Source organism: Halichoerus grypus, chromosome 2 (genome assembly GCF_964656455.1).
Source record: "Halichoerus grypus chromosome 2, mHalGry1.hap1.1, whole genome shotgun sequence".
In the NCBI taxonomy this organism is placed as follows: domain Eukaryota; kingdom Metazoa; phylum Chordata; class Mammalia; order Carnivora; family Phocidae; genus Halichoerus; species Halichoerus grypus.
Genome location: NC_135713.1, coordinates 11,466,793 through 11,485,384, shown reverse-complemented (window position 1 = coordinate 11,485,384; position 18,592 = coordinate 11,466,793). Strand labels below are relative to the sequence as shown.

The 18,592-nt window shown below is 43.4% G+C and overlaps 1 protein-coding gene across 13 annotated transcripts in view; it reads right to left on the bottom strand.

The window, feature by feature from the left end:
- TRIO (trio Rho guanine nucleotide exchange factor) overlaps positions 1–18,592 on the bottom strand; it is a 340,046-nt gene that overhangs the window by 101,190 nt on the left and 220,264 nt on the right. For all 13 annotated transcript variants that reach the window (XR_013445488.1, XM_078066575.1, XM_078066577.1 and 10 more), the window contains exons 20-27: positions 17,455–17,570; positions 13,670–13,792; positions 7,429–7,623; positions 7,214–7,329; positions 6,362–6,428; positions 5,410–5,519; positions 4,414–4,483; positions 3,751–3,840 (exon numbers count right to left, since the gene is read on the bottom strand). Coding sequence is in view for 12 of the 13 variants with exons in the window: in XM_078066575.1 (XP_077922701.1) it covers positions 3,751–3,840; positions 4,414–4,483; positions 5,410–5,519; positions 6,362–6,428; positions 7,214–7,329; positions 7,429–7,623; positions 13,670–13,792; positions 17,455–17,570 (887 nt within the window). In the remaining variant the exon portion in view is untranslated. The remainder of the gene's footprint in view (positions 1–3,750; positions 3,841–4,413; positions 4,484–5,409; positions 5,520–6,361; positions 6,429–7,213; positions 7,330–7,428; positions 7,624–13,669; positions 13,793–17,454; positions 17,571–18,592) is intronic.

Genomic DNA, 18,592 nt, shown 5'->3' with positions numbered 1-18,592 from the left:
AAAAAAAAAAAGGGTTATCTTCTAATATACTATGCTTCAAATGTGATTTAAAAACCACCACATCTTTGTATTCTCAATATTCTCAATCTGTTTGCCATCTTCATTAAGCCCCTCAGGAACCAAGCATCGTGCGGGGATTCATGTGGCCGCTCTTTTGGCTGCAGGAATCACCAAACGACAGATCACTTACGCACCAAGAAGATTAGATTAAAGACTTAGCAATTCTTCCTCTGCCTTCCAGATCACAAATAGAGCCTTAAAGTTTCTCTTTAATGGCAATTGTTCAAAAGTGTGGGATTTATAATTTAATGATTATGATATACGTATTCATAATTTCACATCGAAAAGATTTCTTCTTTTCATGTACAGTATAATGCACAGATCTCAAGTACAGGTCACTGAGTTCTGACAAATGTCAACACACTTGCAATCAACTCCCAAACCAAGGTACAGAATATTTCCAACATCACAGAAAGTTCTTCGTACCCCTTTCTTTTCTTTTCTTTTTTTTTTTTTAAAGATTTATTTATTTATTTATTTGACAGAGAGAGAGAGAAAGAGCACATGAGAGGGGGGAGGGTCAGAGGGAGAAGCAGACTCCCTGCTGAGCAGGGAGCCCGATGCGGGACTCGATCCCGGGACTCCAGGATCATGACCTGAGCCGAAGGCAGTTGCTTAACCAACTGAGCCACCCAGGCGCCCTCTTCGTACCCCTTTCTAACCAATTCCCCCAACCACAACCCCACCACCACCAAGAGGCAACCCCTGTTCTGATTTCTATCACCAGATAAGTTCTGCATATTCTAGAATTTCATATAAAAGGAATCATTCAGAATGTATTCTTTCATGTCTAGTTTCTCTCAGCCCATGTTTTGGAGATTAATCTTTGCTATTTATGTATCAAGAGTTTATCCCTTTGTACAGCTGAGAAGTATTCCATTTCATGCATACCCCACAAAACATTTGAGAGATATTGTAATGTCTTTTGAATACCTTGTTTTAATAACATTCAGAAATGAATCTCTGATATTTCTAAACACCAATCTCACTATTTTTGTTGACGTTTTTAATACCTTATGATAGGATTATACTATTCAAAAATGACAAGAGAGAAATGAATATCCAATGGGAAAAAAACAGTCTCTTCAACAAATGCTGCTGGGAAAACTGGACAGCAACATGCAGAAGAATAAAACTGGACCACTTTTTTTCACCATACACAAAAGTAAACTCAAAATGGAATAAAGGCACAAATGTGACACCTGAAACCATAAAAATACCTGAAGGGAACACAGGCAGTAATTTCTCTGACATCAGCCATATCAACATTTTTCTAGATATGCCTCCTGAGGCAAGAGAAATAAACGCAAAAATAAACTACTGGGACAACATCAAAATGAAAAGCTTTTGCACAGCGAAGAAAACAATCAACAAAACTAAAAGGCAACCCACTGAATGGAAGAAGGTATTTGCAAATGACATATCTGATATAGGATTAGTATCCAAAATACAAAAAGAATGGCTACAACTCAACACACACACACAAATAATCCAATTAAAAATGGGCAGAAGATATGAACAGACATTTCTCCAGACATACAGACACATGAAAAGATGTTCAACATCACTCATCATTAGAGAAATGCAAATCAAAACTATAATAAGATATCATCTCACACCTGTCAGAATGGCTAAAATAAAAAATACAAGAAGGTTTTGGCAAGGATGTAGAGAAAACAGAACCTCTTGCACTGTTGGTGGGAATGCAAACTGGTACAGTCACTCTGGAAAACAGCATGGAGTTTCCTAAAAAAGTTAAAAATAGAGCTACTCTACAATCCAGGAATCACACTACTTGGGTATCTACCCAAAAGATACAAAGACACTAATCCAAAGGGATATATGCACCCCTATGTTTATAGCAGCATTATCTACAGTAGCCAAATAATGGAAAGAGCCCAAGTGTGCAATGACTGATGGATGAAGAAGATGTGGTACACACACACACACACACACACACACACACACACACACACAGAGTAATATTACTCAGCCATCAGAAAGAATGAAGTCTTGCCATTTTCAACGACATGGATGGAGCCAGAGAGTATTACGCTAAGTGAAATAAGTCAGAGAAAGACAAATACCATATGATTTCACTCAGATATTGAATTTAAGAAATAAAACAGATGAACAAAGGGGAAAAAAGAGAGAGAGAGACACACACACAAACCAAGAAAGAGACTCTTAACTATAGAGAACACACTGACGGTTACCAGAGGGGAGGTGAGTGGGGTGACGGGGGAAACTGGGGATGGGGATTAAAGAGTATACTTATCATGATTTAAAAAAAAAAAATGATTAAATAAAATAAAGACAAAAATGGCGACAAGATCACAGAGTATTTTTCCAAAACACCTGACAAAGGTTTAATCCTGCTGAAATAATAAAGCTTCCTTTTCCTAAAAAGCTCTTAAAAAAAATAAAACAAAACTTCTGTGCTTCTAAAACTTTACTTTGGATGGTAGGGGCAAAGAACTGGGGGTTAAGAGGATGACCTCGCTTACTGGTCAGTGGCATATCTAACACCACAAACACCCACTGAGTTCACTGAGCCCCAGACAGACATGAAATCGTGCTGACAATGGAAACTGAAGGCAAAACATCTGTGAGATCCCTAAATTAGATAAGCATAATTTCCTTTATCTTTAAAGGTGTTTTAGGGCAAAGGGTTTTTTTTTAAATGGCTTTGATTCCAAAGCCATTTGATTGGATTCAACATACCGCAAGCTCTCTGTGCTTAGACCTTACAGAATTCTAACTCTGCATACAGCCTTGGTGTTGAGTTTCATCTGATGGTAAAGAGCAAGGGAGGTGTGAAAAACTGACAGAAAAGGGCAACACTGGGCTGGGAGAGCTGACTTGATTATTTACAAAGGCAGTGATGTAGAATTACTGGTCATGAGAACGACAACTAAAATAGGACCATCTGCTTCATGGCAAAGACAGAAGCTAAAATGTATTCTCATTTCCCAGACATCCAGAGAAGAGTATCATGCATGGCCATGCACAAGCATGAGGACAGAAACAAGTCTAATATTCTTGCAGCCTTGTACACCGTATTACACGTGACACTGAAAAGTACTCTTTTAATCATGATGTACTCGGCATGTTTGACTATATTCTGGAGACCCAAGCAGCTTTCTGTATATTATTTCCAAAAGGCTCCAACCCCCTTTATACAAAATAACCTCCCTGCAATATCTTTCAAAAAAAGAGGACCTACAAGTATGCTTTCACCAATGAGAATATAATTAATGAGCCTCCTAATGGTCCTAGCTGTTACAGTGCTATTTGTAAAAATTTTACTGATAAGCTACTTCTGGAATTAAGCACATGATAAAAATGGGAAAAATGAATGAATAAAAAAGATTCAAAGGTTCAAAGATTCTTTTTGCTTCATAGAGGGTAAAAGCAGCTTAATAGTTTACAGCTTCTGTACATGATATTATGTTTAAGAATTAATGATTATATATAAATAGTAAGTCATGTCACATACACATGTACCTGCTAAAATCTTAGAAGAATCTTTTAAAAACAGAGGAAAACAGAAGAATATCCCACCATAAATGTGACAGATAAAAACGAAAATACTCTACTCTACTCTAGGTAAAAGCTATGAGTAGTATTGCATTTTATGTTTACCAAACACAATGTTTTCACCGCTTGCACCAGGAATCTCTTACTTACATCAAAGTAGGATCCCGCATGCTCTAGGATCAGCTGAGTAGAATCAGGCTTATTTTTGCAATAGGTGACATACATCTGAAACTTGTCTGCCTATAAACAACAAAAAATGAGAATATCTCTTTCAAACGGCAAGAAGTCAAAATACAATAGACTTTTATGTAGAAAAGAAGCAATAGGGATAAAGGAAATTTAAGCTCTATGGAAAAGAAACACTATTTTATACAGAAAGCTGTTAAAAATAAGAAACGCATCCCACCGGTACCACACACCTCCAGAAGCCTCCCCTGGCCCAGTAAGGCAGGGCTAGGCACCCCCTCCCTAGAGGGCAGGGCACTGACACTGTCAGCTTCTCCTCCCTCAATCCCTCCCACCCGGCCCCCAGCCCCCCAGGCATGGCTGGGCACTCACGTTCACCTATGAAGCCCCAGGGCCATGCACAGGCCTGGCACACCAAAGTTCCACTTCTAGACATCACTACTACCAATTAAAAGCTCATTCTACATTACTATCTAGTTGGAGAATGTAATTCTTAGAGGCAAAGTCCACTTCTCCGTAAGCAGACATCACAGAAGATGGTGACATAAGAGAAATGAACCGTATTCCTTCTAACTTCCCGCAAAGCCACCAAACAACCGTGAGAACCAGTCGCTGAGGCGTCATTACCCAAGTAACAAAGCAATGTCCAACGTCCTCTGGCAACTGCTCATATTTTTCCAGCTCTTTAAGGAATATGCTGCAGAGAGTAAAAATGGTATCGTATTATTAAGAGGTTTTTTTTACCAGCACTTTACCAGTGAGATAAGCCAGAAATCAGACCAAGCATGCCAAACATACCATTTCAATCAAGTGCAGTGAAAAATCTGCACCCTCTAGATTTTAAAGATTTAAGAAAACGTGTAGCTCTTAACTAGGCTAAGTTATTGTGACTTTCAAATAGCTAACATGTTTAGCCTTTAAATACTTTATTTTTTCTGGGTGAGTGCTTTATTCAGTAGCTAAGGATGTTATTTAGGGATATAAATAAACAATCAGAAGAAGCCATTTAGATTTAAGTGTGTTTTGCTGGGTGGGGGCAGGGGAGTGAGGGAGAGCCCGGCAGGTTTGGCCCCCAGCATTATCTTTCCACAGGCTACTGGGCTCCACAGACTCTGTCTAAAGCAACTTCTGCTTCTTTAAACAACAACAACAACAAAACCTTAAAAATAAAACCATGTGCCTCTCGTAGCCAATGGACAGCGCATTTTATTTTGGTCAGACTACACATCTGTTCTGTCCTCAGTTCCTTCTTCCCTCTTGGAAAAGACCAAACATGGGCCAGCAGCCTCAGCGAACTCTCCTTTACCTCTAAGAAGTAATCGAGGTGGCAGCTGGTGGCACAGCTTCAGAGAAGTCAGGGTTCCTCCAAAAACAGTGCTCACACTTTCCCTAATCTTATTTCTATGGCAGGAAAGTACACAGAAAAAGCGGAGTCTCTATTAATAAAGAGTTTCTACAATGTCGGTCTTTTCGACGAAAGCCCCACAGGTGTCATTCAAATTTCAACAGGATCACTGAAATGGATGCTTAATTCAGTTGGAAGCTTTCATTTCTTGTTATGAAACTTCAGCCCAGTATCTAGATTTCAAGAGTAACCAGCTCCCCAAAGATAAAGCCACTCACTTATTATGAAATTCATAGATTTCCTGCATGTTCCCGAAGATAACAAGCTCTCTGTTTACGATGCCGGCCGGGATCTCCTCCACCCCGCTGGTCATTTCCCACAGGTACGTCTGGCCGGGAGGGAAGCACAGAGATTACAACACAAAAACTGAGAGCACACGTCCAAGAAACAGCTATTGCTGAATCTGTAATACGTACCCAGAGTTCACGAATCACTGAAAAATACATCTGAAGAATGCAACCTTTTACAAAACAACATGAAAAACTTTTTCCCAAAAAAGCCCCCCAGTTGTTCTGAGCACTTGAGAGTAGCTCCTATACTCTCCAGCTCAAAACTTTCTATCCCCGGCTTCGAGTTTTGCAGTTAACCTACTCTCTGAGGTATGACAAATATTCTTTCAACTACTGAGAGTATGAGTTGCCAATCATAATTAGTAGGCATATTTCTCTGAAGCTGCTGTAAAATTCTTTTTCTTTTTTTTTTTTTTTTTAAAGATTTTATTTATTTGACAGAGAGAGAGAGACATAGCAAGAGAGGGAACACAAGCAGGGGGAGTGTGAGAGGGAGAAGCAGGCCTCCCGCGGAGCAGGAGCCCGATGCGGGGCTCGATCCCAGGACCCTGGGATCATGACCTGAACCGAAGGCAGACGCTTAACGACTGAGCCACCCAGGCGCCCCGAAGCTGCTGTAAAATTCTATACAAAGAGAATGTCAGCCAGGCCGTCATGTGATGAACGGAATGAGAGAATTAATGCTGTATCATCTCTGTGATGAGCAAAACACAAGCCTGGAACCTCACAGAAGGACAGAAACAAGAAAAACAGGCTGCTTAAGCACACTTCAAATCTCAAAAACAACAAAAAGTGTGATTATTTTAAGGATTACCAACAGGTAGGGATAAGTAGCACGCTTAGACTGAATCTAAATAAACAAGCAAAAAAACTTACTTACATCCATACACTCGCGGAGGTCTCTTACGTAAGCCTTTTCAGTTTGAATTAGCTCAGCCATGATGAACCTTCAACAGAGGAAGACAGTGAGGAGCTCAGCTTACAAGCAGGACACATGCTGATTTTAACTACCTACTTTGACGGTTTATAAAATAATAAGGTGGTTTTAAAAGCATCAGGCAGTAAGGTGTTCTGGGGAATTAAATCAAGAACAGATAGAACAATAATAGTATGCAGCCATGGATTCAAAGGAAAAACCACTTTGGAAAACATTCTGTTGAGGTCCCTGCAGGTCAGGGCTTCTCACTCAGCACCACTGACATCTGGAGGCAGATAAGGCTTTGCTGGGGGGCTGTCCCGTGTAGTAGAGGACGTCAGCAGCATCCCTGGTCTCCATGCACTAGATGCTATAGCACACCCCCTCTCCACGGTGTGATGACCAAAGATGTCTCCACACATGGCAGAATGACCCCCAGCTGAGAACCCCAGGTTTAGGACAATCTTGTCTTCATGAATGTCTAGTACAGTTTACTAATTGGCAATTTTGAACAGCTCCATGTGTGTTATTTTTCTCGTTAGTACTACTACTTACTCATGACCTATTGATAACCAATGACACTACAACAATTTGTCAACCCTGTAGGAAATGGAGGCACAGGGACGAACACGACATGGTTTCTGAAGCAGGTGACAAGGGGACAGTGGAGTTTGTGCTGCAAAAACGACACACATTCAGAGCATCACAACGGATTAGTGCCATTGGTTTCAAAGCACACACAGAAGCATGCTTGTCCAAGTGACGTTTTCTCCACTCGTTCAACGAATCCCAGCAGGTTCTTAGAGACTGGCTTACTCTTTTCTGCGGGCCGACTTCCGTTTCTCTTCGTTAAGTTCATGAGCAGCATCACGAAGCTTCACCTCCGACCCAGGGACACTGGCGGGGATTATGTCTAGCTGAAGACTTTTGCTCTGTGGAGGAAGACAGCCAAGGAACTTGAGTTAATTAAATCCGGGGAGGACACGAGGAAGAACACCATTATTTTATTCTGTGTGCACAAAGCACTTTACCGATTTGTTGGAATCTGAAGAAATCCCCAGGGCTTTCTCCAAAGAGGTCCTGTACTTCTCCATCCGCAGAGAGAAATCTCTGTACCTCTTATCCACTGCAGTCACACATTTTTTTATCTCTGCTGCATGGGCATGCCCTTTTTCACAAAAGCCATCAGCCAGCTGGATCAATAGCTTCACTCTCTCTTTGGTTTGCTGCAAAAAAACAACAGGAAAGTATTGTGAGGCAAATGAACTCCAACTGCCAGAAACCAGAAACACAGTGGCAACTTGCCTACCACTCTGAGCTCTCAACAGGGAAAAACTGCTGGGGACAGAAACTTCCACCAAAGCTCCAAGTCCACCAATTCATCTCCCTGATCCTGGCTGAGCTACCGTTCCTCAGCTTTCCACAAAGAATGGCAGGTTTATGACCTCGAAAACAACCAGACAAAAATCTAGACTTTCTGCAATGTCTTCATCGGGTAGATGCTCAGGAGATAGCTGTCGAAGGAAGAGAGGAATGCTCACTCAGGCTGTTCTCTCTAGAGCCCTGCGATTCTCCACCACCGCATGCTGCACCAGCTGACTGCAGAGACACCTCCCTGCGCCCCGCAGGTTTACTCCCCGCGCCCATTTATGGCAGTAGTCCTCAGAGACGCTGGCTTTCCTGCCACGTGGCAAAGGATCTCCCCACGGCAGACACTCAACAAAATCCTTGAAGCAACTCCACGTGGCACGTTCGTTTCTTCTCCAACTCTCAGTAGAAATGGAGGAAAAAATCACTAGTCGGGAAATTATCTTTGTAGAGGCATTTTAAATGCTCTTCCCTGTTTTAGAACTCCCTCTCAAAAAAATGATTTCGTTTGTATACGTACTTAGAGAAGATATCTTAATTAAACATAACTTTCTTAACGTTTCTTAAAGTGAAGCATAAGCCTAAAAGGCAGTGACTTCACTCAACTCTGATTTCTCACCACATCCTTCCCGTGTGTTCCGACGAGGCTCCCTTCAACATTCCCACTGGCACTTCCAGAGAGTACAGTTACTCCTCTCACCGGGAACCTGGTTTTCTCCACTGACCTTTATCTAGAAAATCTCTATGCCTAACATGCAGGAAGCTGACTTTAAAAATCCCCAACAGGTGTACGTGAGAGCAGAGGCCTCAAAAAAGAAAAAAAAATCCCCAAAATGATAAAGGTCAGAGCTCAAAACCTGGATAAATTATCTTAGTTTATACAGTAAATTTGAGGCAGAATTCACTAGGCAACCTATAAAGCCCGCTGTAAAAATCCTTGGGCTCTGCACAAACACCTAGCTGCAGCCGAGTGCCCAACTGGCCCCAGCGTCCAACATGCAGGCCCCACGCGTACTCCCTGTCCCTGGTTCTTTGCCCCAGCGCCCCTCCTGCCCAGAATGCTCTTCCCCGAGATGTCTCTGTGGCTCCTTTATGTCTCTGCTCAACTAAAGGCCACCTTCTCAGCAGGCCCTCCCTGACTCCCTTAAAATTGCAACTCCCCCTTCCTGCCCTAGCTATCCTTACTTACCCTGTCGGCTCTACTCTTCCCATGGCATGGATCACCTTCCAACAAGGATGAGGTTCACTTAATACCATTACTGCCTGCCTGTCTCTTGTTAGAATGTAACCTCCACAGGCCAGGGATGTCTGTTTTGTTTCCTAATATCTCACTCACTTCCATGTGCCTGGCACCTAATGGACATTTACCAAATATTTCCTGAGAAAATAAATTAACATTAGGTTCTTTGTGCAAGTATGTATATGCCTATAACTTTAATGGGCATGGTAGTTACTCTTAACAGGCATTAATACTTTTCAAAAAACAAGTGAAAACAGAACTCAGATACAATCATGTCTCTGTGAAAAAAATTAACTATTCCAGATTCTATTCAAGCTATTTATTGGAAAAAGTCAGCAAAACTTAAACCACCCTGAAGTTTACTGGGCTTTCATCTGGTATGGAAATGAACTCAAGTAGAGTGAGCTAAAGGGAAAAGATCTGTCAACCAATTTTTTTTTTTTTTTTAAGAGAAGAAGAGGTAGAAGGGAGGTACAGAAGAAGAGGGAGAGAGAGAATCTTAGGCAGACTCCTCGCCCAGCACAGAGCCCAATGCAGGGCTTGATCTCAGGACACTGAGATCATGACCTGAACCAAAATCAAGAGTTGGATGCTTAACCGAGTTGAGCCACCCAGAAGCCCCTCAACCAAATCTTTTCACTTATCAACATGACACCTTTCTGGATATGTTAAGACAAGACTAATTATAAACCAAATAAAGAAGTCAAAGTTTCAGACTTGGAAGCATAAATTCCAAGAGGGACTTAACTTAGAACCATTATTAAATTTTAATATCAAAGAGAATTAATAAGTACGGCAGGATTGTTAACAAACTGTGTTGTCTAGATAAGGCTACACTGCTGTGTGCCCAAATACTAATGTGCTGAGAAGCACGAAGAAGGTTCTGTTGTGACACCCGAGGAGCACTTCTCATCCCCTGCGCCATCCAGGAAGGGTACCCTGAGTTATGTGTATCGTTAAGGAGGCAAGAAAACTGTTTCATGTTGTAAGCACTGGGGTCATAGAGGTGAAGATAAAAAAGACAATTCAAAGAGAAAACAAAAACACTAAGAATGGATAGGAGGCTTTCTGCATAATACACATCACAAAACAGACCAGCTGCATGCGTGTAACACCAACAGGGTGATACTGAATAGGACACTAAATGTAGCAGAAGATGGCCTAGAGGCAGAGCCCCGTGGCTTGCAACTTTATGTAAACAAGAGACCCAATCTGAGAGTCAAGGCTTCTCCAAGAGGTGTGGCCAAGCCTCTCCCTCAACCACAGCCTCCCTCCCTCCCCGACGGCTGTCTGCTTTCCCTTATTAGTTCGCATGCACAGGTATATATATTTACCCATTCATCTTGTTATTGCCTGTTTCTCTAGCTGGAAACTGCAGTCCATGAGCCCAGCACCCAGAGCAGTTCCTGGTATGTGGCAAGGGCTCCATGAATAATGACTGAACGAATGAATGATGTGATAAAAATTAAGTATGATGAATCTGCTCATTCATGAACCTTTTATATCTCGATATATATTTTTATTTTAATTGGTATTTTTTAAATGTATGCATAGAATTCAAAATTCAAAAGGTAAGAAAGGATAGAAGAGACGTTTTAGTACAGAGGTGGGTACGTGTGTATTTTTTCCTGTTTTGTACCTAAACGCTTGCACACAATAAACCCTGCTCTACACCTAGTACTTTCCATTTAACAACTCAGTTATCCTTCACCATTGGAACACAAGCAGCAACCCTGTTTTATGTTGAGAGCTGCATAATGTTTCTATAAGTGAATGCGCTTCCACTGATGAACCTTCATGTTGCTCCTGCGCTTTCCCCACGACCGGCACAAAGCAGGCGAAAACGCCCATCTGCACACGTGCAGAGTCCGCATTTCGCAATGTGGGCCTGCAGGGGAGGGGGGGCGGTAAGTGCGTCTGTGATGGGCGGTAATCAGTGACGCCTGCAGAGGTCACCTCAGTTCCCCACCTCCTAAGACGCAGCTGCAAGCTTTTTGATCTTTGCCAATTTCTTGGTTTGTGAAAACAGAACACACTGCAGTTCTGATGTATAATTTTATTTTAGGTAAATTTGATAATTTCATATATTTAAAGGCCATTTGTAATTCCCTTCTGTCAGAGTAAGGCACTTGGCACTGGGGACACGGGTGATCAGGAGGTGTGCGGGAAGGGGAAGGCAGAGTTCTGCAGGTCTCAGGCAGCGGATTTCTGGCTCCAGTGTGCTTACATAAAAATCACCTGGGACGTTGTTTAAATTTGTTCATCTTTAGGTCTCTCTCCTAAATAGTTTAAGTCACTAAGTCTCGAATAAGGACAGAAATTGGCTTTTAAGTAAACTCTCATGACCTGGATGCAGGGAATGCCTGCAAAGCACTTTGAGAAATTATTACATGAAGAGCTGCAAAGGAATGCAGTGGAGTCATAGGTCAGATAGTAACCAAAAGGCTTCATTTCTATTACACTAAGTATGTTACAATAGTAACCGCTGTAACAACTGAACTGGAAGACTGTTACCTCAAAGCAAAAGATTCTCTACATAACAAAAGAAAAATGGTTCTTAGAGGAAACTGTGATGGGGGACAGAAGGCAAGCAACATCTCCAAACACCAGAACAGTTGCTATCGGATTAAAACAAAGGCAGCCGGAAACCAAAGGGAAAAAACGCTAAGAAAGAAAGAGAGAGGTGTTCTTTTCAAAATCTACCAGTTCCTCTTGGCAAAACTGACTCATTGTATTCAGTGAAAGAAAGAGCTCCATATATCTGGGAAACAGCAAGGTCAGATATTACCTGTGATTTCATTTGCTTATTTTTACAAAATGCAAGGGCAAAAATATGCCCATTCCTGCTCATTCTTTTATAACCACACCCCAAATTTGAGAAGGAAAATTCAGGAATAAAAAATCCTTTTGTATACAGCCCACTGGTGGAACACAGCTGTCATGCTAGTGCACTGTAGATGGTGACATGCACATCACATTCTGTGTGCACGGCGCCCCCTGGGGTTGTGCAGTGACCGGGCTGTTTGGCTGTGCATACTGACCTGTGGAGGGCAGCATTAATGGAGATGTAAGTTCGAGAAAAGGAACAAATCTTAAATCTACCTCTGAGCGGTATCTTAGGCATTTTCTTAATACCTCCATAATCAAAGGCTATTCAAAGAAACAAAGATAGATCATATAATGCACACAACTGTAATTTATTATCCAACTATTAACAAAAAACAAGAATTATGTAGCCAAAGGGGTGCTGCATCTAGGAAGCAAAAGACACGCTGCTTACCTGCAGAGGCAGGCAGGTCAGCTCTCCTCAGATGAGGGGGCAGGTGCCCTCCTGTGGGTGCTCATGGCCCCTCTGGGTGCGGCTGTCATCGCCTGATTGTCTGACGCCCCCCGCCCCCCAATGCTCACGGTGCCCCCGCCAGTGCCAGCTCGCGCCGAGCCCTACAGGGCTCAGTCTGTCGGCAGCCACACTGGACTGTGTACTCTTCCAGAGCAAAGACCAGGGGTTTCCAGAGCCCAGCACCCCGAGGGTGAGGGGAAGGAAATAAGCTACATCTTGCGGGGTGGGCAGGAGTAGAGGGCAGTGCAGACTAGCAGGAGGGGTCAGAAACGGTTACAGAAAACATAAAGTACAAATAAACATAATACAAAGTAGCTGTTGCCACTCTAGAGGATTTAAAAATTTCCCATTGACGGTTTTCAAAGCTACCTTAAGGGCCACATGAGGAAATCAATTTTTTTTTTACTTTGTGGGAATACTTCTTTTTAACGAAAAATACTATCCAGCTTGATCATTTATTTCTACTAGTAAATTTGAATTTCCAGTTTAAAAAAAAAACCTCAAATCTATCACCCAAAACATAGGCACGTCTGAAAATAAAACTTTGAAAAACTAAAACAAAAATAGCACAGCTTGAGAAGGGAACTCTAAAAATCTCAAAATTGTTTTGAGGTAAAAGAATGAGCCTCTGTGGGTATACACTTTAACTGGGAAAACATTCGTGGCAATGTGTGGAGTCTTACAGATTTGCTTAAAAATTCATATTTATGCCCATATATTACATATGCCACGTCTTTAATTCTACTTCGCTTTTCAGGAGGAAAGTGAAGATGTCTCCACCTGCATAAGCCTATGAAGAGCCGGCAGGAGAGCGCACAGAGGTGAACTCTGCCCCCTGCAGCCCAGACAGCTTCCCGACCGGACGGGGTGCATGTGGGCATGGCTACGGTAGCAAGTGTCCCCCACCAGAGACCAGGCAAGGAAGCGTCCTCAGAACACACCCAAGCCAAGTTGGTAACACCAGTGTTTCCTAAAAATAGCAAGTACTCAGAAAAGACCTTGGGGGAATAAAAAAACAAAGAAAAAGAATAATGAAAAGGACAAAAGAGAAAACATAAAGGTATCTGCCGAAATCAGAGGACCCAAAGGAAACACCACATAAAGGGAGGGACAGCTGAGGGGAAGCGTGAAAGGCAGAAAGAAGTGTCACCTACATTAATATACAACGAGCCACTGGGGTCCCTCTGTTTCTCCAATTTTGGATAAGGTGTTTAAGTGATTTTTTTTTTTTTTTTTTGAGAACTATCTTATGTACATGAAGTATCCTATTCTAGGTTATTCTGGAAAACCCTGCCGGGTGTATAGGCGACCAACCTGAACCTACCTTTGCGGTGATCTGAAACTCCTCGTGCTCTTTCAGTAGCTCTTGGGTGTGCTGTATGCTTGAGCCCGTGGAGGTATGTGTGGAAAGGTAGAACTCCCCGTTGTCATGGATCCATTCTAGAGCCTGGGGAGGGAAGGAATGGAGACGCTCATGACTGAGCCCTGGTAAAGGAGGCCCACTCCCTGCGTCGCCGACGCAGATGTGCAGTCACAAGCCCAGGCTGGTACACATCTACAAGTACCTCGTCAAGGACAGCTGAGCTTCTGAAATAAGTATCATAATTCCAAAAGGAAAAGGAAAAACCTGACATTCTAGAAAGTTGTAACCACCTCACTTATATCGCAATGATTAAACAGTTCTTATAGCAGTGAAATGCACTCGCAGTAGAAGAAACTACAACTAAGACCCTTTCAACAAGGATACTGAGAAGATGTGGATGAAGGGATGATTTGAGACCCTCACACTGCTAAATGTTTAGGACTTTCTTCCTTTTCCTGCCTTCAGTGAGTACCAGGTGGGATCCACCACACTTGCTCTTTGGGGGGTCCCATCCCATGATGCACAAACGTGCCACTGGGGAGCTGCTAGGAGAGGACATGCCTTAAGCCCTGTGGCTGCAGGAGAGAGGTGAGCGCACCTGAGGAGAAGGGGGCCAGCGAGGTTCAGACTGCAATGACCCAGTTCTAACATGTGTGCTATCTCATGCCCTTAGATGAAAGTTGTTTCACTACTTCTATTTCCATATAACTGAAGTGAAATCAGACTTACATATGCATCTAAAAACACAACACTGGGGGAAGAAACATTAAAATGTAGAAGCTTTTATATTTGCCACTTGTAATCTCTGAGTCAGCCACTGTACTTTGCTAGTCTTAGAGCAGAAATGTCACTGTGTTTATTAGATACATCACAGCATTTACAGCATTTTAGAAGGAAACCATGACCCGGACAGCTGACTGCACGGGAATTACGGCTGTTACACCTGAGCATGGCTATCCCGCCCCTGGAACAATGTTAACACTGCTGCTGAATCAAGGTAGAAAGCGCTGTTTGTCAATTCACTCCAAAGGTCCCAGGTTTTTGCACGTTGACAGCACGCTGTCTCTTGAAGGCCTACTGTGGAGTCAGGTGCTACCTGGGGCACTGGAGAATGAGCGAAGCTTCGGCCCTGCCCCTGTAGAGTGGGCAGGAGGAGGGAGATGGACAAAGATGCACAAAGACAAATGAGGGCAGGGATACCATGCTTAGAACGGGAGGTCAGCAGAAGTGGTGTCTAAACTGGGACAGGCTGGCTGGGAAGCAAAAGGCTCAGAAGAATGGGGAGAAGCTCAGTAGGTAGAGGGGCATGCACCATGGCCCCAGGCTGGTGAGCTGGCCCGCTATGGAGGCTGAAGGTGAGGCTGGAGAGAGGATGGGGAGGGCAGGAGGGCCCAGGAGCTCACAGGCCCAGTTTGGACTTTTCTGTGAAAACTAATGGGCTGCCGTGTAGAAAAGGAATTTCAGTACACAGTGAATGGAAGAACTAACACTGGTCAGCAAACTGGCTCAAAGATTTAGGCAGGACACAGCTGGGGTTTCTATAGCATGATGGCTCTGACTGTGAAGGGGGAGGGCAGATCTGACCCGTGTGGGGGGTCTACACCTATGGGACTCATGAGGGAATGAAGGTGGGAAACTGGGGAAAGAAAGGAAGCAGGAGGTATACACCCTATAAGGTGAGGGGGTGTGGGGGACACACCCTGTAAGAGAAGGGGGTCCTGGGGGATACACCCTGTTAAGAGAAGGGGGCCTGGGGGACACCCACATAGGATGATGGAGCCTGGGGGACACACCCCATAAGATGAGGGGGCCTGGGGGTGACCCACATAAGATGAGGAGGGGGGACAGGGCTTCACAAGTCCAGTTCTGCTCTCAGTGAGGCCAAAGTAGAGACACCAAGGAGGCAGCTGGGATTTCTGAGTCTGCAGACCCGAAGTGGAGGTCAGGGCTACCTTCATGACAAGGTACCAGCAGAGGAGGTAAGAAGATAGGAAAGAAACTAGAGCTAGCCCCAGACTAAGCCTGAGAGGATGCCAGCGTTCAGCAGTGGAGAGCCTGGGAAGAGTGCCAAGGAGGCCGGAGGCACCCAGGAAGCCCGAGGGCCGGGACTCGCCCACAGAGCCGAGGCGGAAATCACTGCTCCGCGTTCCAGCCAGTTAAGCTCAGGGTGCCGTCCTGAGGCCCGTGCATCAGGAGGAGCCTCCAGGACTGGGGTTACAAACAAGCAACTTCACTACGGGACCGTGAGCACAGCACAGAACCCAATGGGCTGCAATGGCCTACACTTCCTGATTTCATTTTTGGCAAAAGAGCTGACTTTAGGAAAAAGCAACAACACATTCCATTGTTTTTCTCCATTAAAATGATTATTTACAATTGTGTTCTCTGTAGCTGAATGACTGCTTGTCTTTCAACAGAGAAACAATAAAGACATATGAGAAGAGATTATGAGACAATCTCTAATTAGAAACAAAATCAGGCCCCATGAGTCTGAAATATGGTTGAACTATCATTAAATAAAATGTAATTTAAACACTAAAAACACTGCTTGCCACTTCTGTTGGGAATATAACTACCTCTGGTAACATCAGCCAAGATGAGGGAAGGGTTGAGTCTGGGTGCCAGATCTATGGACCAGGAACTCCAGCTTACAAACCTCGGGGGAACCGAGCGACTCTGAGCACCTCGCTGCCCACTCGAAACCAACATTGACCAAATCAAAAGAAAATATTCTCCCTAAGTGGGAAACTGTGCTGAGGAAGATTTAATCTTTAAGCTAAAAGATTTAACTGAATGCCTACCCTGTGGCAGGCACAGGTGAAGTCAGAAGACCGTCCAAGTCTGATGTGGTCACCAGCGCCCCACAGCACCAAAGGGCCTCTAAGCCCCCTGACAGGCAGGACACGAGCTGGCTCACACAGGCGTTCTGAGAATGAGCCTTCTGTCCTCCGTGCCCTCCAGACTCTCCACATTCTGGGCCAACAGCTTACAGATTCCTATGCTACCGTTAAAGCCAAAGAGAAGTGACAGGAATCTTAGTTCAAGTTAGGGGTCAGACAGACTTTACGCTACAACGATCTTCCACGACTAACCATACCGGCGGAAGCACTTACCCCAAAATGACTTCAGAAGATGGAAACTCTAAACATACCTTTTTATTTATTTTTTTATGTAGGCTCCACGCCCAACATGGGGCTTGAACTCATGACCCTGAGATCAGGAGTCCCATGCTCTACTAAGTGAGCCAGCCTGATGCCCCCTAAACATATCCTCTTGACGTCTCTGCATTAGTCAACTGCATGAACACTTTTTTACTCTACTGAATTCTTAGAAATTCTATCACACTTCTTACCTAATTTTAGCTCAAGTTATCTGAAGAACAAAATTTTACCTTGAAAATATAATTATAGCAAAATAAAAAAAAAACAAAACACCCACCTACTTTACAGAACCTAGATTCCACAATGATTTTTGAATCATTGTCATAATTAGGACTTGTCCCTGGTGGTCCTAAATATGAGCCAACGGCAGCAGAGGCGGGCTGTGTGACACACTTGCTGAGGGCCCAAACCCACTTCTACGGGGTGTGGGTTTTCTTTTCACGACAAGTTTATTTAAAAGGCATGACTCTTTTGATCATTTGAAAGTGGTTTTCAAAGTGGCTGACATGTCAAGAGCTTCCCAGCGGAGGCTGGAAGTCTAAATAGAGGGTGGAGAGCACGGGGGAGCCCGGTGTAATGACTGACCTGCTTGGCACTTCGTTCAAAGACCACGTACTGCTGGCACTGGTCTAGCCGTCTCTTTCTCATGGTCCAGTAATGCAATACCCTGTTCTCCCGCTGGAAGAGTTCATTCAAGATATCTAAGAGAATAAAGACAAAGACTTATGTCGGTGCTTGCAACCAGTGGAAACACTTGCAAAATCCCATTCAACGTTATTTAAAGACTTAATGCAAATGTCAATGCAAGACAGAGTATTAAATTACAAGCCACACGGCTTGCTCGCCCAATGTTCTCAGTGAGCATGTCCACCAGACCTCAGACCTCTCCTTCTGCTCTTACCCCAATTTGTTATCTTATGATTGAGGTCACTGGAAACTGAAGACTGGCCTCCAATATCTTTGGTTAGCTGGATGAGTGGGATAAGCTATTGCATCCCCTGCTGGGGCAATCTGACAATGGCTGGAAAAACTTCAGTATTAAATAATTTGTTCAAGAACATTAAAACCTTCCTGTAGAAACAATTTAGTATAAAGGATCTATGTCATAATGGTGGAGTACTAGAAGAAAACACAGTTTTGTTTTTTCTTTCTTCTTCTTCCTTTTTTTTTTTTTTTTTACAAAGACAAAAACAAAAACATAAGCCATTAGGAGAAGCAGGGACATGAAGTAGAGAAGCATGGAGCCAGAAAGGCCAAAAACCCTGATTACATAACACTGTAAATGTCATAACCAAACAAAATCCACCATAACAGTACAGCACCAATAAAAAGCTAGTTAAAATTATTGGGAAAATACAAGACACAGACCAAATGTACTTGCTTGTCAACAGGGAAAGATGAACGGTCCATGAGAAAAATGAGCAAAGCATATAAAGATTTTATTTATTTGAGAGAGAGAGAGAGAGAGCTGGGGGGAGGGGCAGAGGGAGAAGCAGACTCCTTGCTGAGCAGGGAGCCCGATGTGGGGCTTGATCCCAGGACCCTGAGATCATGACCTGAGCTGAAGGCAGATGCTTAATTGACTGAGCCCCCGCAGTGTCCTGAGCAAAGCATATAAACATGAAGTTCATAATTTCTAAAATATGGCCACTAAATACACAGAAACATGTTTAACCTCACTCAGACAATGAGACCATCTTGCACCCTTTTCCTGGCAAGCCCT